Genomic DNA, 25,575 nt, shown 5'->3' with positions numbered 1-25,575 from the left:
CTATACAAGTAGGTAAGTAGGTAATACTCACCCATGTGTGGAATTTAATATTTGGTGTATGTTGTAATATCAGTTGTTTTGAGGTGTCATTTTTGGCTCAAATAAGATGAAACCAGAGGTGCACGCCTTGTTTTAATATTGAAAATAGAGTCAGAAAAGACTTCTGGCTCTATTGGTAACGTTGAGACACCGCTCTCTGCAGATTTAAACTACTTATTGAACATTTCAAACTTGTTTTTTTCCCCGCTGAAACATCTTAAAGCCCAGCTCCAGTCATGTTTTAAGAAATATAAAATGCTCAGCTTGAAATAAAAAATTGTCTCTGATATGTTTTTTCTGTAAAATACGTTTAATTACCTTGTAAAAATCCTCCCAAGGCATCTCCTCTCTTCTCCCTCATTAAAAACTCCTCAATATTTATAGTCCCCGCCCACTATGCAAATTTCAAACCGCCCCCTCCACCGCTAAACCAAAACACTTCTCTGCCATCGTTTAGTGGCAACTGGTTGAAACTTAGCTAGCTTGAAATGTAGTCATTAGTAGTAGTAACTTTAACGTTAGTAGTCAGTAGTGAGTTTGCAAGAATAACATTGACGGTTACAGCTGGCTCACGCATCGCCGAAGTGGTTGCCATAGGTTACACATAATGATATGCATAGCGTCACCCCGTCCATTAACGGGATTGGCTCCTTAGGTTTGTGACGTCTCAAACCTGCCAATCTGAAAACGTGTTGTTCAGCCTGTCCTTGGTACACTGCAGTTTAAAAGCAGACAGGCCCAGCCATGGAGATGACTGCTGATGTTGTCCCTGATATGTCTTGTAGCACATGAAGAACACCACATGGAGATGTTTACAAGGTTAAACACTGGATTTTCACTGGAGGGGGTCTTTAAGCCTTTTGGTCACTTTTTTGTTCCTGCAACTTATCTGATTTCATAGTTGTATCAAACATATGCAAACGGTAAATCAGCTCCAGGAGCTTCATTAAGTAAATGTTTTGATGTTAAATAAATGTTTTGTAATAGTTGATACAGAAATTAGCAATTTCGTTTTCCATATGTGACCTCATCTCTATTATCACAGCTGTAATGACTTCATAGATTTGTGATTCAAACCACTTGATCAAAAAGCCCCTCTCCATAATGCCTCAGATATTATTCACCCAATATCAACACATCAACACAGCCGGACTTCAGCGACAGACAGAGGAAGAGATCCAGACCGGAGGAGATGAACTTATATTTAAATCCAGCCACAACCCACAGTCAATAATAAACCTGAGATTATTCAAGCTGTATTGAAATATCAACACATAAAGTGGGAAACAGAAGAATGAGAAAGAACAGGTCAGATTTCCTCCACACTGTCTCTGCTATGTAAATCATATGTGGACAATTTCTGATGGAGTGACGGACGGAGCCAGTTTCAAGTCATGATGAGAATTATGACATTAAAGTAAAAATCGTAAAACACCGTCTTATGAAACTAACACCATTAAAAGCAGACATAAAAATCCTGCATGTGCTGTATTTTCTACAAAAAAGCATATTGTTTTTCCTCTTTATACCTTATTATCAGTGTTATGTACATTGAAAAATCATACATTAAACAGTTCAGATATGGCTCGACTAAAGCTGAGGGTGTAAAGGTGTTTGCCTAAACTACAGATTTCGTGACTTCAGCAACAGGAATGCTATTACGTGCCGTCAGATTCAGCTGAAGAGCAAAACATTGCGGCTTCAGTATTCGGACAAAAGACGGCATCAAACCGATCAAATGTTTGCATAAAAGCTTCTTTCATTCGGCCAGCTGCGAGAGCCGCATGGACCCATCCTCATTAGTTAGGATATTCAACAATCCTCAGAGCCCGCACATAACACAAGACACCAAGGACATAAAAACAAAGATACTGAAATTTTCTGTGAGAGCAAAGCATTTGAAATCGATGGCTGCCAAAGTCAAATAACGGTGAGGGTGAAACAGTGTTTGAGTCGGCGTCATTAGGAGGTGAGGAGAGGAGCAAACTGCGTGACTGATTCTGCTGTTTTACCCACGCATGTATGCGCGTCTCGCTCAGCTTGTGTCAAGTACTACATGGTGAAATACTGAAAACACAATAAACAGAATCTGTCATTTCTCAATCATAATGACCCACCATGCAAATTTAAAAAAGTGTGTCCTCACATTAGCCTTTAAACACCACTTAAACCTATAATAGCTCCAGGTATTATCAGGTATTACACTCAATTGTATAGGAAGCATGATATCCACAGTATGAACAGGTTCCAGTGGATTCTTGTAACCTCAACGAAAAGTAGTTCAATCAGGGTTCAATCTTCAAGGACAGCATCTCATTAATGTTGTCATCATTGTTGTGTGTCCCAGTTAACGCTAAAGCAAGAGCAGACGGTGCTCCCCCTGGTGGACAAATCTAACACTGTGGAGACGAGGAGAGGAGTGAGCTTCCAGCACCCCGAGATCCTCGCTCACACTGAGCTGGTCACCTCCACGCTCTCTGAGCCGTACTACTGGAGGCTGCCCGAGCAGTTCAGGGGCTCTATGGTAGGAAAAACACCTCACTGTTAAATATATAGTTTTGAGTGTCTGTTTTTTACACTAACTTTTAACTTCTGACGATCTTCATGTTTCTTTAGATCACAGCCTATGGCGGTCAGTTAAAGTATGCAGTGTACTTCGAGGCTAGAGAGGAAACTGGTCCTTCCTCATATGAGCCTCAGGTCATCATCAAAGGTGGTCCTAACCGCAACATTGTGATCACACGCCACATACCAGGACTGCAGATTGGTCAGCTCACCCGCCACGAGATCGACATGACAGAGGTGCAGTAAGGCTCTGGATAAAAGTGTAGTATAAAGAATAATAGAAGAGATATTTGAGTGTAAGAAATAATGTCTTCCATTAAATACAGTCTACAAAGTAATAGACTGTAACAGGATATAGATTTACGAGCTGTGCCGGTCAATACAAACAGAGTCTATTACATCAGTAATAGACTGCAGTGGTAAAATTGATTTGTCAGTGTATTAAGTGTGTGTGTGTCTCTCTCTCTCTCTCTGTGTGTACAGCATGAGTGGAAGTATGCAGATGGCCGGTCCATGACTCGAGAGGACTTCATGGATGTTTTGTTCTATGTGGACTACATCCTAATTAAGGCATCGCACGGCAACTTGATGAGACAAAGCCGGTAAAACGCACACACACCGCACACACTTACACACTGCACACAGTGGCATGCACCTCTGCACAGTGTGGTCCACTATTAAAATAAGCAATTTGATAGCTGAATAAAGGATAACCTGTGGGACAAAGCCTCCGCAGAAAGCCATTTCCATAATAGAAATAATACAACCTGCTGCAAATAAGCATCAGTCTCCTCTGGATATCCCAGATGATATGTCCAATTAGACATGTTTATTCTCTGTGATATGGCAAAGTATGGCAAGTATCGTAATATCACAATTACCAAATAATATAAGAAAGCAGCACTACTAGAAACACAAAAGAAAACAGTTGTAAATGTAGGCTGTATAAAAGATGTGGACGTAGCCTCCTGGTGTGAAAAGTGAGGCCAATGCATTCTAATAATCACATTTTCCACTGGCCAGCAAGTGGCTACTTCAATTGTATAGAAGTCCATGGGGAAAAGACCCTACTTCTCACTTCATTTATTGCCTCTGTAGACATTTTCTAATACATGTATTGTCTCAATTGCTAGTTTTCTTCAATACAGCATGATGTTAATTTTGTAAATGATGGTCCCTTTAAGAGTTAAATAGTCTAAAACAACGGTTAATATTTACGTGTGGCTGACCTGCAGTTGCTACAATGGCGGCCTGACCTGAGTATACAGGGTTTCCAATGGTATCCTCCCTCTTATCCTAATATGGACATTTCTAGCTGAAAAAAAAAAAGATTGTGACGCGTAAACCAAGGTTTCAAACCATAGTCCACAAATAAAGGGTAGCGTCACAGTAGCTACGTCCACTCTTACATACAGTCCATGATTTAGAAGTTATAATCCAACTACTTTATTGTATTAATTGATCCGATGATTGTTTTTCTCTCTCCCAGTATTTCAGAACTCAGTCTAACAGTGGCCGAGGAAGGCAGACCGACCAAAGACAGTGAGACAGCACATCAGATAGAGAAGTGTGATTGTCCCATCGGCTACTCCGGACTTTCCTGTGAGGTGGGTGCATGAGACATGACATGCACGCACACGCACGAGTGCGTACATGTCAAGATGTATAAGAAGAAACTAGGAGCTACAACCAGAGCGATCAAAATATTGCAAGTGAATATTAATGTTATATATAAGTCAATTGTAGTACTTGTAAACATTTGAGTGACCAAAAGAAACAGTATTGACACAATTCACAATATTCACATTAAGGCCATGTTCCTCTGAAGTCGCACTCAGGATGGGGGGCTCAAATACTTACTAAAGTTACTACTGCTGTGTTCCAGGCTGAAAATTTCACAACATAGGAGAATCTGACAAATGGTTGTCATGTTACTTCTTCTTGATTGATCAGCAACTGAAAAGACAATAGATACTGAAAATCTGTAGGCTAATCAGACAATATTACAAGTTTAACCAACATATTTGATAACCCATTAGCCACTGACAGCTTTGTCACAAATGCTAACATTAGCATTCAACCAATTCCTAGCTAACATTACAGCTAGCTGGCTAACCATTTGCTTAATTGGTGCCTTTTTTATAAATTTGTTATAATATCAAACAGTGATTTAAGCTAGCTAAAAGTTAATTAGCTTGTTAGTTAACAGTTATCTTGGATTTGCTGACTTGCCTATCCTATTATGTTACACAACCAAACAGTGATGTAAGCTAGCTAACATCACAGCTGGCTAGCTAACAGTTTGCTAAGAATTGGTGCCTTTTCTATTCTATCCTGTTACTATCAAACAGTGATGTTAGCTATCTAACAGTTGGCTAGGAATTGGTGCCTTTTCAATCCTGTCATGTAACACTGTCAAACAGTGATGTTAGCTAGGTAGTGGCTGAATGCTAACATTAGTTATTGTTGTCATTGTTTCAATTTTCTCTCTCCAAAAAGGTGAGAATGTGACTACTTGATAGATTTTGTTCATTTATGCAATTTGCACATGTAGAACAGCAGTACGACATCACTATAGCAACTGAGCCTTCTTTCTGGAGCTTAATGTAAAAGAAAAATGGCTACCATGTGAATAAGGTGAATTCCAAACCTACATCTTGGATCAAACTTTACAGACTTAATTACAGTGAGAGCTGAACTCTCCTCAAGCGCTCAGAGCTTTGCTGTCTACAGCCTTCACACACAGACTGAGAATGTAAACATGGAGGTCACAGACTCTGCTTTCAATAGTATCTCACAAGTTTCCAATTTACATTTACTTCAGAGTTTTAAGACTCTTCATCGCCTTTCAGACTCTCCTGTTGGTTTTTTTTCCGCTTTGCTTAGTTAGGATTAAGCTTCGCTGAGCGTCTCTTCCACTCAGCTGTGATTTTGTCAAAGCAATTGACTTTCGGCTGCGTCCAGCTCCTTCTCTTAAGCCACTGAAAGCATATAGCAGTGACTCAATCTTTAGTTTAATGAGGATTTTGAGGAGACAGCTTATGATACACAGAGGCAACAGTTCTGAGCAATTCCTCTGGATGGCGGCGCCTGAGAGTCATTTAGGTATTATTGTGCTAATCTCAAAGGAATACACGAGTTGCCAGCAAACTTTTAACTACATTTTTCAACCTCTGTTTCACTTTGTCGCCTGCTACTTGGAGTTCTTTGAAACAGCCATTTATATTGCTGGAAAAATTAGCCGTTCACAAAATTTAGAAGCTACAGATACTGTTGAAAAAGAGCCAAGTAGAAGCCAAAAAGCAAACGGTAGCTAAACTTGAAATGTTTAGGTCGTAGAGGCCTTGGCTGACAGATGGCCATTCTATTTGTAGCTGCCGTCGTTGTTAATAAAGTATTTTTAAACGGGCGTTTAGCGCTAGCAGAGGGAACAGATGGCTCTTTAAATGGACTCCATTAATTATTACTGAACAGGAGAGAGAGGCAGAGAGAGTTACCTTGCATTTCAGTGTGTGTGTGTGTGTGTGTGTGTGTGCGTGTATGCATGTTAGTGTGTGTGCTCTGAGCCGGTATGTTGGGGTGTGTGTGCGCGTGTGCGTGTGCTCAGAAGTTACTGAAGGGAATAACTCTTAATTGTGTGTACGCTTGTGAGAAAGAGAGTGGTCAACAGTTGCCCAGAGTAATAACAGTTAGGGATATTTATGTGGGTCTGTATGTGTAGTTCTCTAGAGAGTGTGTTTAGTGTATTTGTGTGTATTTTAGTATAATGCATCTTAAGGGATTTCTGTGGGAACAAATGCAATCAGAACTGCATCTTGCATTTTTGTTTTTCACCTTTTCTACTTCCCCTCTTTTTACGTCTCTCGCTTCCTGTCTGCCTCTCTGTCTGTCTGTCTGCCTGTCTCTCTGTGCAGGAGTGTGCAGCAGGCTTCTACCGACTTCGCGCCGGCTCCCTGGCATCTGCTCCAGCGTCCAGCGTGCCCACCCCTGTCGGCATGGGCAGCTGTGTTCAGTGCCAGTGCAGTGGGCACTCTTCCACCTGTGACCCTGAGACATCCATATGCCAGGTAAATGAGCGTGCCTGTGTGTATGTGCGTGTGTGTGTGTGTGCGAGCTGCCACTGGAGATCCTCATACAGCCATATGCCAGGTAGCTTCTGGAGAAACGAGCGAGGTGAGAGAGAGAGAGAGACAGAGGATAAAGTGTGTGTATGTGTGTGTCGGGGAGGAATGTCAGGTAGTGTAATTAGCCCTGCAATAATTAACGACCCCAGGCTTATTCATATTTCGTGTAATTTCCTCTCCCCTGGATGTGACCCAAAGCTACATCCCTACTTTTAGAAAGAGGGGAGAAGGTGATCTTATCCAAAGGTGCATAATTACGACAAAGAAATCTGATCCTTACACAAAACGTGTTCAACAGTTTCAGGTAAGCATTAGCATCTCACCGTATTCACACAGTGGCGGAAAGCTCAAATGCTAAAATGTTGAACTGCTGTTTTTAAGGTTTTCAGTCGAATGAATGTAGAGTGTCTGACAATCATTATCATTTTACAGATTCACAATTCATTAGCAACTTGAAAGACAATTAGTATTGGACATCTGGAGGAACAACGGGCCATATTTAAAAGAAAAACAGTACATTTGATAACATGCTAACTACACTGTTAATTCTAACACTACTTACTACAAAACCAGTACCTTGGGAAAAGTAAGTAAAAGAACTTAACTGTGTCGAGTCAGGTGAAATGACTGTGTTTAGATGAACATGCGTTGTTTGAGTAAGCTGTACTTTTTTAAAGATGTGAGCTCTTAATGTCCCTAAGTACACTGTAAGACCTGATCACGTAGTTCAACTCAAACCATTAGGAAACTAACTCTCTTATTTACTGTTAAGGTAAATTAAATAAATTAAGTACCCATTCCATTTAGTGTACTGAACCTAAAATGAAAATTTTTAACTTCAACAATTAACTTAGTTAACTAGTTTATCTCAACTTAAAGCTCTCCTGTCTCTACTCATTTCAATAGAGGAAACTGATTACCTTAAACCTTTTAATTTTCTTTAACTCAAAACAAATACTGTAAAGTTCGGTGTATAAGACACATTTTTAATATATTTTTTTCATCCATTTATAGAAACTTTTTTTTTTTTCAATAGCTTCCTTGTCATGTGACCCAGTGTCCTCAAATCAATGTCAGATGTTAACACTCACGTGGACAAATAAGACACCCCTCATCACATTGGATTTAATTGCTGCTAATATTTTATATTATTATTTTTATGAGAAATTGTATCTTTTTTTTCAACGTCAAGACACCATTGCAGCCGCCACCCTTACAACAATTCACGTTAACGTAGGCTGCCAGCTACCGCTAGCTACCGCACTTCTTAGACTAAATAAGTTAATGTAACTAACTGTAATCAGTTACTGCAACTTCAAGTGTTCCAAAAATTACTATCACTCAAATTGAGTAAGTACCACAATTATCATTTTTGAGTTACTGCTAGTTCTTGGGATGAGTTACGTCAAATTTCTTTGAGGATTGAGTTAACTTACTTCTTTTATTAAGACTGCTTTTAGACGGCTTTACAGTGTGCCGTGTACCGTAACGGCTAATGTTAGCATTAAACATCTTCCTAGCAAACATTACATTAGCAAGGAATTAACACGTATTGTATTGTGTTGCATTATCAAAACTTTCAGCCATTTCCTAGCTAACAGCAATAGCTAGTAAGCGGCTGAATGCTAGCATGTCTGATATAGCTAACAGTTGATCACTGATGTTGTTTTAACTTAAAATATGTCCAGATTTCCGTCCATATTGTCACTGTTCTCTGTCTTTTCAGTTGCTGATCAAAATATATGAAGTGAAATGATAACAATTGGTCAGATAACCTAAATCTATACAACTTACAACAACAACTTACCTGGAAGCTAGCAGTTTGACATACACTACCAGTCAAAAGTTTGGACACACTTTCCCATTCACTTTTATGAGAAAATGTGTCCAAACTTTTGACTGGTAGTGTAATAACAGCATTTGGGCTTCACCTCCTGAGCATAACGTCTGAGAAAGATGGCCGCTGATCACAACATTATAATTAAATTCTTGCATGTTGATTTTCTACCTGCTCAGAAGGAAGCTCCTGTCGTTTTCAGTCTTTTTTCATTTATTTAGTTCAAGGATGAAAAAAAATGCCAGAGCCTCACAAGAGAGAAATGTTCAACCCTCATGTTTTTCTTGATAACGTGTGTTTGCCTGCAAGTCCTTAGTAAATCCAGCTGGTGGCTTTGTGAGATAAATCTGCACATGCCAGTTGTTAGCCGTTAGTCACTTCCAGCCTTCTCACAGTCTGGTCAGCTCTGCACTAAGCGAGTCCCCATCTGAACACTTTGGCCTCGGGGAGCAGTCGGTGACATGCTGCCCAGAGGAAATCACTCACATTTGATCTGTAAGAACCCCGGCAGACTGAGAGAATAACCACTGTTTGGGAATAATTGTGTGGCCAACAGAGAAATCCATCAACTGAGACTCATTGTGGACAGCTGATGAGGAGCCATTTCATTATGTAGCTGTTAGAACACCACTGAAGTGAAAAAACTCAGTAACTTAATAATGTAAAACTTGTAAACAAACCCTGAAACATGACAGCAGCTGCGTTTTCTTAGAGCATTTTCAGAAAAATCTTTTTTTATCCAGTTTGCTACTTTTTTTTAATGGAAGATTCACCTTCTTTCATATTATTATAACAGCACTATTTCCTTTCTTCTTGGAGAGCAGAGTTATAAAACATCAGTCAACTTTTTGTGGAGTGCTGGATTTGGTGTTTGATTGGCTCAAGAGCGTACAAACAGGACAACTAAAAGGATCAGCAAGCAAGAGGGAGATACAACAGCACGACCTCGAGTGTGATATTGCTTTTATACAACAGTTATACAAGCAGCAAACAGTAGTAAAAAGTAACAATCAACAACAGATTGCTACTACCTGTTGCTAGGCGACAGGAGCAGCGTTTGGTGACGCAAGGGTAAGGGCGGGAACAGCTGCTGACGCAAACAGAAAATACTCCGTAGAGCAGACTGTCTCATTTCAGCTTGACTTTAGCAGCCTACGCAGGCTACGAGCGGCGCATCCTCCGTAGACGGCCTCCTTCGAAGGCTGCAGCCCATTTAATCTAAAATGGAACCATGTTACTTTCACAAGCTCATTGGAACATTTTGTTCTTTGCTTTAATCAAAAAACTTTTAAAAAGTCTTATTTTGCAAGTAAAAATAACGATCTGATGCATAACATTTCCTGAGCAATTTAAGTCGTGTATGGTTGAATCAAATAAGCACTGATGACGTCATGATAGAAAAATGTTGGCTGTAATCAGCCTTAAATTCTCAAATGTTCTAGAACACGCGACAGGAGTTGCTGGTCCCTAATTCATTTGATTAATATTCCGCTATTTGCCTCATCTCCTTTTTTATTTATTTCCTACATCCTACAGTCCTCCAACCTTTCTGTTTTCCCCCCCAGGTTTTCACCCCAGTCTGTGTTTTCAACCTCCTCTTTCTTTCCCACCTCTCCTTAATTTTCTCTAGTGTTGCCAATTTGTTTCCCTCTTTTTTACATCTCCCCTCCCTCCTCTCTTGTGTTTGATTTCTCCCTCCCTCTCTCTCTCTGCCTTCCAGCCATTTTTCCCCTCGCCCATTTCCATCTCACTCTCCATAACAGGCGTCATTAGCATTTTCTAACCGAGCGGGCTAAATTGAAAATGCTAAACGAGTTTGTTTCTGTGGTAATTAGCAGTAACGAGGAACACAGGAAGTTAATGGAAACGACTAGCCTCGTTAGGAGGCAACTTCCTGTTGCACTGATTGAAGTTCCCATTTTCAACAAACAAGGCGACCACATAAGATAAAAACCCCGGGGGTATGAAGTGCAGAGAGCTGCATGTTTGTGTACAGTTTATAATATATATGTGTGTGTCTTTGTCTATACAGTGTGTACATACCATGGAGACATACTGTATATTTATATTTACCCTGTATTCCAGCGTATTAACTGTCAGAACACAAGTATGAATAGATATAGTGTGTGTGTGTGCTGCTGAATAATAAGCAAAGCCAAAAATAAGCTGAAAATAAACACAAACAGCTCCAGATTTATGGCTCTGTTTGTCACTGCACCCTCGTGGATACCCTTATAACAACAGCTGAGTGAATACCTGCAAAGTAAATGAGTATTTTAGATGCCGTGCTCTTGAGAAAGGGAGCTTATTAAACTTTTTGACGTGTGAGATCGCACCTGTCAGCTAACAGCTAGCTGGCCTCTTGTGCTCTGCACGCTCTCCCAGCACCTCATCATGCAGGAGTGGGACTGGGCTCCATAAACCATTCATTACTGTGTGTGTGTATGGCTACATTTCCTATCTAAAGTAGTCCAGGCTGGATATGTCTGTGTATGTGTGAAGGCCCTAGAATGGGAGAAACTGTGGGTGGTGAGAAGAAATGAGTAATGACTTCCCCCGCTGCTCCGACAGAGATGCTCGGCAGTGCAGAAGCAGCTGCGATCACACTGGGTATTTCCCAGTAACAGTCTGGTGTTTGAAATGTGTTTGCATGTAGAGACAGTAACTTCTCAATCAATCTTCTGATGACTGTTTTGTCTGTTAAGTCACTGTCGAATGAGGTAACACAACGGTGATTGAGCCTATGGCCCACTGATGAGAGCCTTTGCATTTGCAGTATTATAGACTGGGTGTCTGTGGTGACTTTCATGGAAAAAATCACAAGCGGCGCCCAGTTAGTGACGCGTTTTCCATCACCCAGCAGTGGTTGGTCTGCCAGAGAGGGTAGGCGGAGCTAAGCGGCTGCTTTTCCGCTCTCTGCAAGTGTTGCGAGTAAACAGTAATCTACTATGGCTGAACACACAAAGAAAAGATGGATGACTACAGATACAACTTCAAAAATAAGTGGAAATCCAAAGAAAAAGAAACAAACTCGACGCTCAGATGAAGGCAAACAGTCTGAAAAGGAAAGCGACCGTCAGCCAGGAAAATCAAGAGTTACAACCGGAGCCAACCGTGGACGTCAGACATGCAACACTGTATGGATATCTTGGAAGTGTGCTCCCGCAATTACCATTAATCACCATAGGTGCCGCCAAAGAGAACGAAACTGAGATCTTCAAGATTAGCACTTTAACTATAAATCTTGAGGGAAAATGGGAGACTCCTTTGAAAAGATTTAAACATGAAAATGTAGCCCCTTCGAAGTGATCCAACGTGCTCCTTTAATGCAAAACAGTCCAGCAAACTGACAGCGGGTAATAACAGCAGCATGCAACTCTTTTCTTTACACTCTTCTAATTGTCTGTGTAAATCAACAAACGGTGTCAGAATAATTATCTCACTCGTCAAAAAAACAAGCCTCCTCAATGCTGTTTTTTCAGCAATCAAGGAGAGGATGATGGCCGACCCTGTCTGTCGTCTTTTCAATTACTCATTGTCGGCAAGTAGACGCATACAAAGGATTGTACACAGCGTAAGAGTTTGACTAATTTCCTCTCATATTTGGAGGATCTGAAATATGCTTAACTCTTACATGAAGTGGAATAAATTAATTGTATTCCACAGATGCCTATAAACCATTCAAATGTCTCGGTTTCATTGTGCCAGTGGCAAAATTTAAATACAACATGCAGATAAAAGTGTAGCTTAACTGCTGTTATTTTAATTAGAAAATTAGTTTGCCTTTTTTAAAGATGAAAAGCTTTCTGGATAAGCAGCAAGTTTTTGTTTTTTTAGTATTTGTGTTACAGCTGCAAGAATCAAATTCTGTATTTAAAACCAACCACACACACACACACACACGAAAACAACAAGAGTTCATGTAGGCTGGAGGATGATGGGAAATTTAACACCTACACATCAGGGTGATCATCAGGGTGGCATGCTTGGGTTAGAGAATGAATGGAAGTTAGTGTAGTGGCATTAGTTTCATGTGTGTGTGTGTGTTTTGTGTGGGCAGAACTGTCAAGACAACACCGAGGGGGATCGGTGTGAACGCTGCGCTCCGGGATTCTACGGCGTGGTCCGAGGTTTCCATGACGACTGCAAACCCTGCGCCTGCCCCCTCACCAACCCAGAGAACAAGTAAACTTTTTCTGTTTATTCGTCTCTTCTATGTAAAAATAAATAATAACTTCATTTATATAGGGCCTTTAAAAACAGATGTTTACAAAGTGCTTTGACAGACAAAGTTAAAACAGGAGCTCAGGAAGATAACAGAAGAATTAGACAACAGCCAGGCCGAACACAGAGTAGCAAGAGCACAATGACAACGCATGAGGTCAACAAGAAGAAATGCAAATAAAAACAATAACAGCGATAAGACGGGTAGACCTAGGAAAGGCACTACAAAAAGATAAAAGAATAAAAGCAATAAAATATGATAAAAAAGATTATTAGAAGGAGACATCACATCAGAGGAAATAAAACAGATGTCAAATCATGTGTGGTAGTTGTATGTCAAGCTCTATAACATATGTACTGTACATTCTAGAGCACGACCGATATATTAGTTTGCCTATATTACCAAGCCGATATGTGTCTCTCCTGATATGTCCTCATCTTTACGTATGTTTTTCGGTGTGCAGCGGTATGACAACTATTTAACAGAACATATCACGCAGAAAACACTGGTTGGGGTACTAAGAACTGTCTGCAGCACATGTAGCAGAGCATCACTGTAGAGGAGACGGTTGTCCGAATTGGTGACGATGTTTAATAGTGTTAAATATTCTTATATAAATATACTAATTAAGTTTACTGTTTAAGAAAGCAGCCTTTTGAGAACCTTTGTAAAGCCAAAATGGTTTAAAATCAGTTAACAATTGTTATTGAAAATGTTTTCATTCATGCTCAAAAATACTCTCAATCGGCAGCCATATTGGTGATTTTTACCCTTTAATTTCAGTACCAATATCACTCTCAAAAATCCTATATCGGTCGGTTAATGTGACCGTAAGATCTTAATGTTCTGTTAAGTTTTTCTTTTTCTTCGTCTAGTTTCAGTCCAACTTGTGTAGCGGAGGGATACGATGACTACAGATGTACCGCCTGTCCTGAGGGATATGAGGGCAAACACTGTGAGAGGTGAGACATGCACACTGGAAATCAAAAATTTTCTATAACTAATAAAAGCATGAAAACCAGGGCGCTGGTTTGGTTCAGTTAGTGGAGCAGGCGCCCCATGTACAGAGGCTACAGTCCTCAACACACTGATCGCAGGTTCGACTCCTGGTCTGCTGATCATTTGGTGCATGTCTTCCCCCCACTCTCTACTCCCCACGTTTCCTGTTTCTCTTCAGCTGTCCTTTATAATAATTTAAAAAAAGCATGAAATCATAGAAATGTAATATGCAACATAGAATGAATGCAGGATGAAAGAGGAGTCAAATGTAGGGTAAAAAAAAGTGGTTATTTTAGCAACAAGTGCTTCAATAAATGTCTAAAACTTAATTGCATTAATCCCTCCCTCCAGGTGTTCTACTGGTTATCATGGTAACCCACAGATGCCGGGCGGCCGCTGCGAGGAGTGTAAGTGTTCCCCGTGGGGGGCGTTGCCTGGACCATGTGACCCTGTTACTGGCCAATGCCGCTGCACGGTCGGGGCATCGGGGAGGTTGTGCGACCAGTGCATGGACAGGCATGTGTGTGGAGCCGCCGGGATCATCTGTAAGACTAACACACAGCTTTTTTTTTGAACTGGTGATGGTACTTCTTTCTTTCTTTCTTTTCTTTTTTGTCTTTCTCTGTTTTATCTTCTTGTTTTTTCATGTTCTTTCTCTCTTTCTTTGATTACTCTGCAGTGTCTCTGCATTTATATTTTTACTTTTGAAACAAACAACCAGGTTTTTACGAGACAAATTATAAGAATATAATTCTAAGTTGCAAAAATGTGAAAAGAAAAAGTAGCTGAGGAAGTATCTTTGACTCATCTCAAACAACACAAGCCAGAAAAAAGTACTCATTACCACGTCCGACTAAAAACAGCCAGTTCTCGCTCCATGAAATTGTCTGCAGAGTTATGAAACCTGCAGACATCCTCGTCTTTTCTCTTCTCTGTGGTGGCCCACTGCCCTGCATTGTCACCTGTTGTTGTGGTTTTTACTTTATTTTGGCGATGAAATGCAAATGAGCCTTCAAAGCCCTCTGCTGCGGTTCCCATGGGAGACCGGGGTTCATGACAGAAGTCAGATTGGAGTCATTTAGAGTATAATTTCAATGTCATTTGCAGCTAATTTAAACTTAATATGACCATAATGGCGGGGCCAATTCGCTTCCATTAGCATGTGCGGAGGTAGGAGAAAGTAGGAGAAAGGGTTGTAAGACAGAGGCTGATGTGAAATTGCGTCTGTCGGGTCAGAGAGGAAATAGCTTGCTCAGGTTCTTTATGTGTTCAGACACAGAGCGTGTGTTCATAAATTGGCAGAGCGAGTGCTGCGGTGCACCCTGACACCAAAGCAGTCGCCTTCCACGTCCAGACAATCATCATGAGTCCTGCTGGTTTAGACAGAGCGGAGCGTTCAGACTGCTGTTCGCTGGTTGAAGAGTGATTGCTCTCTGCGTTTTGCCTCTGCTTGGCTCTTTCTCCCATCAGAGCATAAACAGAGCACTTCAGGAGTCGGCAGTCTGGAATGGGGGAAATGTAGGTATCTCTCCCATTCAACATACAACATAATTTACAGACATCATTTGCTTCGAAATGCGGCTAAAATTCAATATGTGGTGTTTTTTGTTGCATCATTTAATGTTGCCTTCATTCACAGGAGAGTCATTCAATTAATAATTCAGCAGTGCAACATACAGTGAGTAATATCACCTCAGGAAACAGCTAAATACATCGACTTATATCCAGTGAAAACATCATAAGAATCAAACAGAAAATCATGAACAAGAGCAGATTATGCTGACATGATATATGTATGTTACACATACTTGGAGCCCCTAAATCGCCACCTTAACGTGGTGGAGGGGTTTGCGTGAACCTGGGAGCTGTGTTGTCCAGGACACTAGCCCCTGGTAGGGTCTCCCATGGCAAATGGTCCCAGGGGAGGGACCAGACTAAGAGCGGTTCAAAAACCCTATGAAGAGGCAAGAATGTGTGACAGCTACCTCACCCAGGTCAGGGAGACCGGGGCTACCCCCTGGAGCCAGACCTGGGGGTGGATGCTCGTTGGCGAGCGCCCAAATGAGCGACGTGGAGCTGCCGCCTTGTGGGCCCACCACCTGCAGGGATAGGCATAGGGGTCAGGTGCATTGCAAACCGGGCAGTCTAGACATACTTGGAGGAGTTTTTAAATGATAATGAAACAGACTTAAGTTAAGTTTTTTGGTGGTTATGAAACAGACTGACATTAATACTGTTGCATCTATATGACCTACAAAAGCAAGCAAGACCAGTAGTGACAAGAGTGATTATTTCTTAATAGATATTTTTAATGCCTGTAACTGCTGCCGAGGGGGTAGGTGTCAGACAAGGAGATTAACAGTTCGTGGGTGAAACAGCCTTTGTTTCATTTTTTACCACAAAGATTCTCAATTAGTGATATGTTTAAATTATAAAATAAAGGAGAAGATTTTTTTTTTTTACCAGAATACACTACTTACACATGTACAGAACAAGATCAGCAAAGAGATAATAGTTACTTCTTTGTCCACAGGGGGCGCCAAAGTCAACACAAACTGAGAGTTCCTCACAGGAGCTTTAATATAACAGTGATGTCTTTATGTGACCTACAAAAGCAAAGCAGACATTTAGGATCAGGATTTTTTTCTTTGTAAAAAGTATCAGTGGTGGAGAAGGTACACTACTTCATTACTTGAGTCAATGTATAGACACTCTAATATTACTCCAATACAAGTGAAAGTTGTTTAGTATTATAATATTTTCACAAAGCATGAGTGCAGTCAAGATTAGATGGGTGTACATTCTGCTACGTTATGTTTATTTAGCGCCGAAATAATTTAACAGATTTAAATGTTTAACAGTGGTAAGTTCCTGTCTGAAGAAACACAGGCACGGGTGTGTGTTAAAGCACTCGTATGTTGTGCATGTTTTCTTCCAGTGTGATGCATGAGTGTGTTTTTACTTAGGGGCTTTCTGCCTCTATGGTTTTGATAATAAGTTGTTATATGCTATACTTTTTATACAGCGTGAAGTAAAAAGGTGATGTTGTGCATCAATGGACAGAAAAATGCACATTATTGTAGCACTGCAGCTTAATCTGTCACAGCTCTGACCACGGGTCTAATGAGTATGTGTCTTACTAGAGTTCTGTGGCCACGACTATAGCAGCTAGTTTAGCTTTTAATGAGCCAAAACACACAATTCAAAAAAAGTCTTAGCCATAAGCTGTGTTTTAATTCAGGAGCTGTATCCTCCAGACCTGTCTTGAGATAACTTTGGTTGTGATTTGGCGCTATACAAATAAAATTTGATTGATTGATTCATCCTTCAAAGTATGCAGTCTACAGAGGATGAGTCTTTTGTAGCCTGTGTAGACCGCTAAAGCCGAACTGAAATGAGACGGTCTGGTCTACGGAGGATTTCCTGTCGCGTTACCACCTGTTCCCGCCCCTTGCATCACCAAAGGCTGCCTCAGTCGCCTAGCAACAGGTACCTAGCAGGCTTACTAGCTAACATAACCAACGTCATGTAACTTAACCTATTATTTTTAAGATTTTTAAGACTGAATTTGTTTCAAGGCCCGTTTCATTATTTCTAATATGTGTATCACAAAACATTCGATTGAGTTGAAACCAAAAGTTTTACATTTAAAAGGGTATTCCTCTGCAGTTTAAGAGTCCGCCATCTCCTTCGAATTGATGCGCAATGAACCTCGGGGTACGTTGGGCCACGAAGGATGCACTCGATGGATCCTTTGTGGGAAAAGGAGGACGCGTCTGAAGAAGCCTTCGAAACAGGACAGCCTGCGTGTGGTCAGCCCTGTGACGCAATCAGCCTTCAAATACGTCGTCAGCCCCTGAATTGGGACACAGGCTTAGTCTCTGTAGTCTACAACCATTCTGTTTATTTCCTTTGAGCCTTCAAACCAGGAACACCAAACAATTCATTTTTCAACTGAGCTACAAACAAAGCAAGCAAGTCCATTTCAAAGCCATTTTCCTCGGAAGTCAAGTCAGTCTGGCTATTTTATGTTCCCTAAAGCTAACACCAACTTTAAGAGTTAAAAAAAAACACAATTCATGAATTTTTTTGTCCTGTCTTGTCAATTTGAAGTAATTTATTTGGTCCATTTTCACAAACAGCTAGAACCAGCAAACTTCACAATGTAAGATAGCTAATATATGGCTAAAACATGGCCGAATCCCAAAGGCAAGTTCTAGGTACCCAAACGCACTTCAGGTTGTTTAAACTCCCAGTAAGTGGAGCTAATTTGAGACTCCCTGGCCTTACCCGTCAAACACTGAAGAGCAGGCAGCCTCACAGACAGCAGACATTGATGGAAGTGAGGCCTTTTGTCAGTAATCACACCTTGTACCTGTGCTGTACAGATGTGCTCACACTGTGCAGAAGCTGGTGAACACACTCCTTAATCGCTGTGATGAATTGCTCGTGAATGGCTACTATTTGACAAGCAACACCACATACAATAAAGTGTACATTTACTTTACCTGTGCGTGTGTTTGTGTGCATGTATTAGTGTATTTGCGTGTGCTCTGGTTTTGTCAGAGATTGATAGAGCAGAAACACTTTTCTTTTATTTAATTCATCTTTGATTTCCCTTGTCAGAAATTTTAATTTCTGCTATAAATCAGCCTCGGGCAAAAGAAGGGGAAAGAAACTCACACACACCAAACAGACAAATGTGTGTGAGGGTGTGTGTGTGAGTGTGTGTGTGTGTGTGTGTGTGTGTGTCTGAGTGAATTCCCCTGTGTGATCTTGTGTTAGTTTGTGTGTGTGTTTAGCCTGCAGTGTGTGCTCATAATAGGTGCTTTTGCCTCTCTGTGCTGAATTTCATGCACCGGCAGCCCTGTCTTTCTGATGCCAAAGTCGCTTAAACAGAAACACACAAGCAGTCACCCCGATCACACACAGTGATGTGTTTACAGACCCTCAAATACAGCATGGAGACACACTGTTAGCGGTAAAAATACACATATATATGACATCATTTCTTTCTTCTCTCATTTCTTCCTATTATTTTTCTCTTCAAACTCAGACTGCAGAAGTATCAATATGTACACACACACACACACACCCAAGCAAACCACATATAGTTGATTAAGTAGGCCTCATTAAACATGAGCTTTGTCCAACTGTCTTGTTTCTTTAGCCTGTGATGACGAGTGCTCCGGTCTGTTGATCAGTGATATGGATCGCCTGTATCGCATCATCACCGAGGTCACCCTGACCACGCCCCTCCCACCACCTTATAAGGTGTTGTACCGCTTCGAAAACATGACCGAGGAACTAAAGGTAAAACCCATCTCTGCTTGTAATCATGTCATAATTCTGAATTATATCTTTACTTAACTATCTTTGAATTAACTTCTTTTTGTGTCTCTAATTGACCATTCGCAAAGCACCTACCCTTTAGTAGCTACTGCTATGGGTGTCAAGTTTTCCCTGTTGGCTCAGTACATATTGGATGCAGTTTGCAATGATAATATTTCCTAATATACCACTTATAATTCCGAGTTATTTTCCTGATGTCAGATGTAACATCACAAACGCTGAAGTGAAAACTGAGCCGTAGCTAGCTAGCTTATTAAGCTAACATTAGCTGCATCCGTTGGTTGAAAACACTGTCACTGGCAGAATTCTCCTGTTCTGAGCTCACTCATCTTGAAGGTTAATCTTGTAAAAGGCGTCTAATTTTGCACTTGATGGCTACATACTTGATATTGTGTTAAAAGGCTGAGGCTGAAGGCTTTGTGTCCCATGCGAAAAGTTAGCAACCTCACCAGCTGATGATTTATCTTTAGACAAGACAGCACTGCTGTAGACAATTTCTGTTTAACGTAACTCTTTTTTATGATTTACATGTTTTTGATATTTTTTAATATTTTCTGTTAGGGGTGGGGGAGGGGAAACATATATTACTAGGTATAACTATAGCTAACTGGGTATCTGTATACATACTGAACAAATGTGAAGTTTACATTTTAATGTTGAATGTGGACAACAAATTACAGATCAAAGGCTCAACAAATGTTATCAAAGGATATTGAAATACTTATTGGTCTAATGAGATGACAAACTCCTCACTCAGCTCAGTCAACTTCCACTAGTTAGAGAAAAATTTTCATCAACATGTTGTGAATGTTTTATTAAAGCTCCTGTGAGGAGTTTTTTGCTGGTTATGAAACAGACTGAAATTGATTCTGATTACTCTATATGAGCTACAAAATCAAACCAGACCATCAGCGACAAGATGGATTATTTCTATATAGTTATTTTTAATGCCTGAAACTGCTGGCGGGGGTAGGTGTCAGACGAAGCGATGAGATTTTTTGTTAAAAAACACCACTTAAGCATGTACAGGACAAAATCAGCAAAGAGAAAAGAGGTACAGCTTTGTCCACAGGGGGCGCCAAAATCAACTCTTCTTCAGATGGCAGTGTAACCAAATGTTGGCCACTCAGGCCTGAACCGGTCTCAACAAAATAACTCTGCCTTTCTTTTACATCTGGAGAGTCATATGTAACATAGAGAACAAGCTTTCGAGAATACCTTTGTTCACCAGCCATGGCAGGCGCGCCTTCGGTAATAATCCCACTAACTTTACTTCATGGTGCTTTCATATCATCAACAGCTGAACAAACAGAAATGCATGAATCAGTTCCTCTTGTTTGACCTTTGAGACTTTGGAGGTCCAGCAGCTCTTCTGTTGCGTTCATGTCATCGTCAGCTCCTCAAAAAAACAGTTTGCTGCCACCGTCATGTGACGAGAGGGATTGCATTAGAACCTGTACAATTTACTTATTCTGTTTGACGGTGCTGGCGGGCCATAAATAATAAGTTTTAAGATGGAAGCTGCTGGCCCTGTAAAATATGACCGTGCCATGATTAACCCTCGGGCTGGACTTTGGACATGTCTGGTTTACACCATGATGCACACACTGCTGTTAAACTTGATTAATGCTGACCATGTTCCACATTAATTGTGATACATTGTTATGAACTGCGGTTGCATTACCATGTCTTTATACGATGTCATTATCATGTTTATATATATATTGAGTTGTATCAGATATCTTTCATGTTTAGTTCTAACTTTGTTCCTCGCCTCCTGTCCTCCCTCCCTCATCCTCTTCTATCAGCTCTACAGCACACATCCAGGCAGTTCAAAAGCTTAGCCCAGGGCCAGAATGTGTCAGACATTTCTCTATGTAATTCCTTCATCTCTCTGTTTCTCTCCCGCAGCACATGCTGTCACCTCAGAAAGCTCCGGAGAGATTACTGCAGCTGGCCGACTCCAACCTGGGATCACTGGTGGTTGAGATGGACCAACTACACAGCAGGGTACAGACACTTTTGTTTTTGTTTTGCTGCCAGTTAAGTCCCTGTGATTGTGTCTCTCTTTCTCTCTTTATCCTTTTTACCCTCTTACTCTGTCTGTCTCTGACATAAAAGGCTGAGGCAAATACAGCCCAGCAAAGAGTCTTTGCTTTAGGACAGCAAAAACACAAGTCTGCTTACGTGTTCGACAAGCTCTGCTTTTCAGTACAGACAACAAAAACACCAGTCTAGCACGTATCCAGCTGCAGCGTGAGTTAGCAGAAGTGAATCCAATTCAGACACTTATCCAACATGCTGATTAAGTGTCAGACAGATCTGTGACACATTTTCAGGAACAGAAATCTCCAGCTGAGCCGCAAACTAGCCCTGCAGAAGGATGAATCGTGGACAAATTATGAGACAATAGAAACCTAGGCACCATAGTTGGGTAAATGTGCTCGTGGAAGGAGTGAAAAATAACCTGCTAACCCCCCATTCTGCAATCTGTGAAACACCAACCTAGCCCCAGGTTTGCAGTCTGTTAGTTTGATCAAACACAAATGAATGTAGGAATATGAAACATATAAGAATACAACTGATATAAAGGACGTAGCCTAAACAAGACTCTGGCATTATGATCCTCCTTTCATTGATTGGTTTAATAAAAACAGGGATACAAAAAATGACATGTGCAATGCAAATCTCCATCTGTTGTCCTTGTATCTGTGTAGAATGCAGATACAACAGTATACAAATTTAAATCCTCTTCAAGGAAAGGCTTCCACCAAAAGCTTTGTGTAAATGTACTTGTTAACAGCAACAAGGATAAGCACTCAGCAGTTTGCTAATCATTGCATGCCTGCAGTGGTAAAAAGTTCTACAGAGGCCTTATCATAGCAGTTTATATTAGCTAAGGTAATGAGATACTTTAATGCCCCCACATGGTGATTGCACTCTGTCCTAAAAGTCCAGAGAGGATGAAAATCACACATGCATCAACACATATTGACATATTATACAACAGTTAGCTCCGACCAATCAATCGCATTCCGCCGCAGCCAGGTGTTATGCACACTGTAAAAGCCCAGCTCCAGTCGTGTTTCAGAGATATAAAATACTCTGCTTGAAATAATAAATTGTGTCTGATATGTTTTTTCTGCAAAACACGTTTAATTACCTCCTCCCAAGGCATCTCCTCCTTCTCCCTCATTAAAAATTCCTGAATCTTTATAGTCCCCGCCCACTATGCACATTACAACTGCCCCCTCCATCGTGAAAACAAAACACGTCTTTGCCATCGTTCAGTGGCAACTTGTTGAAACTTAGCTAGCTTGAAATGTAGTAATTAGTAGTAGTAACATTAAGGTTAGTAGTCAGTAGTGAGTTTGCAAAAATGACGATGACAGTTACAGCTGGCTCGCACATAGCTGAAGTGGTTGCCATAGGTTACACATAATGATATGCATAGCGTCACCCCATTAACGGGATTGGCTCCTTAGGTTTGTGACGTCTCAAACCTGCCAATCTGAAAACGTGTTGTTCAGCCTGTCCTTGGTACACTGCAGTTAGGCAGGCAGGCCCAGCCATGGAGATTACTGCCAATGTTGTCCCTGATATGTCTTGTAGCACATGAAGAACACCACATGGAGATGTTTACAAGGTTAAACACTGGATCTTCACTGAAGGGGATCTTTAATTAACATTACAGCATCAAGCTGGTACCTCTGAATCACACAGCAGACTCTTATTTCACTGGTTGGTGATAAATTAAAACAAACAGATAAATGTACATGATAAAAACAGCTGATCTCTGGTAACCTGGAGACACAGAGTGCAGGAGAATGTTTGGGTTGCTTGGCAACAAAAGTCCAGTTTCAGTTAAGTTGAGTTAGTGGAGCATAAATAATAATCTGTTTTTGATTGTTACTTTTTACTACTATTTGCTGGTTGTATAACTGTTGTATAAAAGCACAGCCCATTTGCACATCCTACATTACCTGTTATTTTGAATCTTTAGTCTTTATTAGACTCTAATATCAGACTTACAGAAAATGTTCAATTAAATGAACTCTTACCAACAGAGTTGACACAGAGTAAGTATTCTCTGAGCCTTTGGAGTTCAACGTGACAGGATGAAAGTAAGAATAACAAGAGCTTGAGCAGAGCTCAGGATAGGAATAAAACATGGTGATCAGGTCGTCCCTGGTATTTCCAATCAGAAATATTAATAAGTCACTTCAAACAGAGGCTCTGAAGGGTCCCTTAGGCCCCTATGGGGGCTGTGCCTGGTAGCCCCATTAGGGATACACCCATGCTTCAAAGTATCTCAGATAAAGAACTTTTATGTTTTAGGATCAAACATATTCAGTAAACACCCAAAAGCATCTCTGTGTCTTTGCCCTCATAAAGAAGGAAAGGATCTTTACAAACTTTGTGTTTTTATTTTTCAATCTTTGGAGTTCTGACTGGGAATAAAAAACATTTCTTGGGTGGAGAGAAAGTGCCAAGTGGAGAAAAAATAACACTCACGCTGTCAAGCTGCAGCCTTTTAGGGACCGGGGCCTTGACATTTGTTGACAGCGATGCTATCACCCACACCGCATCTCACACACACACACACACACACACACACACACACACTCTCGCACACACAGCAGCTGAAATGATATAGCATGGTACTGTCAAGTCACACTCATAATTACCTGCTTCTTCTTCCTGTGTGTGTGTGTGTGTGTGTGTGTGTGTTACTTTGGGTGTGTTTGGATGTGTTTTCATGTCTGTCAAGGCTTCATCCGTCTCCTGCTCTCCTGCTCCTCTGTGTCTGTGTGTGAGGTTGTGTTTTCTTTACACGTCAATAATTCATCCAGCTCTGAGTTTGTGTGCCTGTAAGTGCACATGTAAACAAGAGAGACACACTTACTGACCCGCACACACGCACACAGGTTATATTGATTGTGTTATGTACGCATCATTGTCTGTCATTCCTTATAGTTAGCTCTCATTCCTCCTTTCCCCTCCCTTTGTTACACAGACGTCAATATGTTCACTTATTCAACACTTGTTTATTATTTTATAATGTGTGTGTGTGAAGGCCACTAAGGTGTCTGCTGACGGAGAGCAGGTGGAGGATGATGCTGACAGGATTCATAAACGGGCGGAGGACCTGGAGCAGTTCATCAGGGACACACTGCTGGGAGCTAAAGGTAGCACACACCAGCGCTACATCTGCGGCATCCATTATGTTGTTCCTGGATTTACCTGTCTGCTGTCTCACTAGTTTCATCTGTCATTAGAGTACATTGAATTATATTATATTGTATTAGATGTAAGGGATCAATGAGGGGAGTTTAGGTTATTACATTAGAGGAGAATGGGATAATAATAAGAATATAAAACGGGGGAAAAAGTCACAAAGAAATGAATAATTGTGCTGACAGAACTAATTAAAAACAGCAATAAGAAAAGTGTCATTACGATCAAATCTAGTTTCAGTCCAACAATCAAAGAGGCGTCTTCAAACTGAGACATCTTTCTGCCTCCTTGTTAGCTGACTAATGGAAACTCAGCTCCAACACAACGGCTGATGGGCGAGCGGCCAGCTGCCGGCGCTCGACGCCAGCTGCTGGTGCAAAGTGTTGCCTGAACAATAAAAAGGGATCCAGCAGGCTGCAGCATCGCTAACCGTGGTGATAAAGAGTCACCCACTAGGATAATGGGGTTCCAACAGAGAGGCTGCACAAGCAAAAAGGGTGTTTGCATATTTGGAAGGTAGAGGGAAACACGCGGTGTTAGCATGCGTGTATACATCCATGCTTCAGCAAGTCCCTGAAGGAAACATCTGCCTGTTCTGCTGCTAAATGCTCGACTTTGTTTATCGCTTTCATCTTTGTATAATAGGTTATCTTACTTCTTCTCTAGAGACCTGCTACATTAGGAAGTCACAGTGATGACAGTTTGAATCTGTTTGCTGCAGGCTGAAAAACCAAAACAATGAGCTGCAAGATGCTAAAATGCTAGTAATGCTAAAGGGAAGTGCAGTTTGGATGTAGGTCTCTGTGGGTTTAGTTTACAAGCAGCTCCTTTATACATATAATAATAACCCATTGCTTTTAAAAAGATACTGACTATAGCAGCTTTAGTCTTTGAGAGTTATTTATTTTTGGAGTGTTCATCTGCAGTTTAAAAATGAATCAATCAAATTATTAATCACTTACAAAGCCTTTTTCCCACCGGCAATTACACTGTAGTTGGTTAGGTTTTTGTGTTTTTCTTAAAGGGGGGGTATTATGCTAATTTCAGGCTGCATGGTACCTGTGGAGTAGCTGAGCATAATTTACAGTTTAAAAAAACTCATTTTTCTCACACTGGTGCTCTGTGCAGGCCTCAGTGTCTATCCTGTGGCCGTGTTACAGAGTTGACAAGCAGAGCCGTTGACCAGAGTGGTGGAG

At 40.9% G+C, this 25,575-nt stretch overlaps 1 protein-coding gene across 1 annotated transcript in view; it reads left to right on the top strand.

The window, feature by feature from the left end:
• lama2 (laminin, alpha 2) overlaps positions 1 to 25,575 on the top strand; it is a 197,083-nt gene that overhangs the window by 109,019 nt on the left and 62,489 nt on the right. Inside the window, exons 29-39 of the mRNA XM_069657561.1 lie at positions 2,387 to 2,563; positions 2,656 to 2,841; positions 3,088 to 3,206; positions 4,094 to 4,211; positions 6,519 to 6,671; positions 12,626 to 12,750; positions 13,666 to 13,752; positions 14,141 to 14,334; positions 18,960 to 19,102; positions 21,053 to 21,151; positions 24,219 to 24,330. Coding sequence (XP_069513662.1) covers positions 2,387 to 2,563; positions 2,656 to 2,841; positions 3,088 to 3,206; positions 4,094 to 4,211; positions 6,519 to 6,671; positions 12,626 to 12,750; positions 13,666 to 13,752; positions 14,141 to 14,334; positions 18,960 to 19,102; positions 21,053 to 21,151; positions 24,219 to 24,330 — 1,513 coding nt within the window. The remainder of the gene's footprint in view (positions 1 to 2,386; positions 2,564 to 2,655; positions 2,842 to 3,087; positions 3,207 to 4,093; positions 4,212 to 6,518; positions 6,672 to 12,625; positions 12,751 to 13,665; positions 13,753 to 14,140; positions 14,335 to 18,959; positions 19,103 to 21,052; positions 21,152 to 24,218; positions 24,331 to 25,575) is intronic.

This window comes from Semicossyphus pulcher, unplaced genomic scaffold, assembly GCF_022749685.1.
Source record: "Semicossyphus pulcher isolate SPU_LCO1_2020_fin unplaced genomic scaffold, fSemPul1.0.p SCAF_11, whole genome shotgun sequence".
Classification (NCBI taxonomy): Eukaryota; Metazoa; Chordata; class Actinopteri; order Labriformes; family Labridae; genus Semicossyphus; species Semicossyphus pulcher.
The sequence above is the reverse complement of the archived record's forward strand: the minus strand, read 5'-3'. Positions and strand labels throughout refer to the sequence as shown.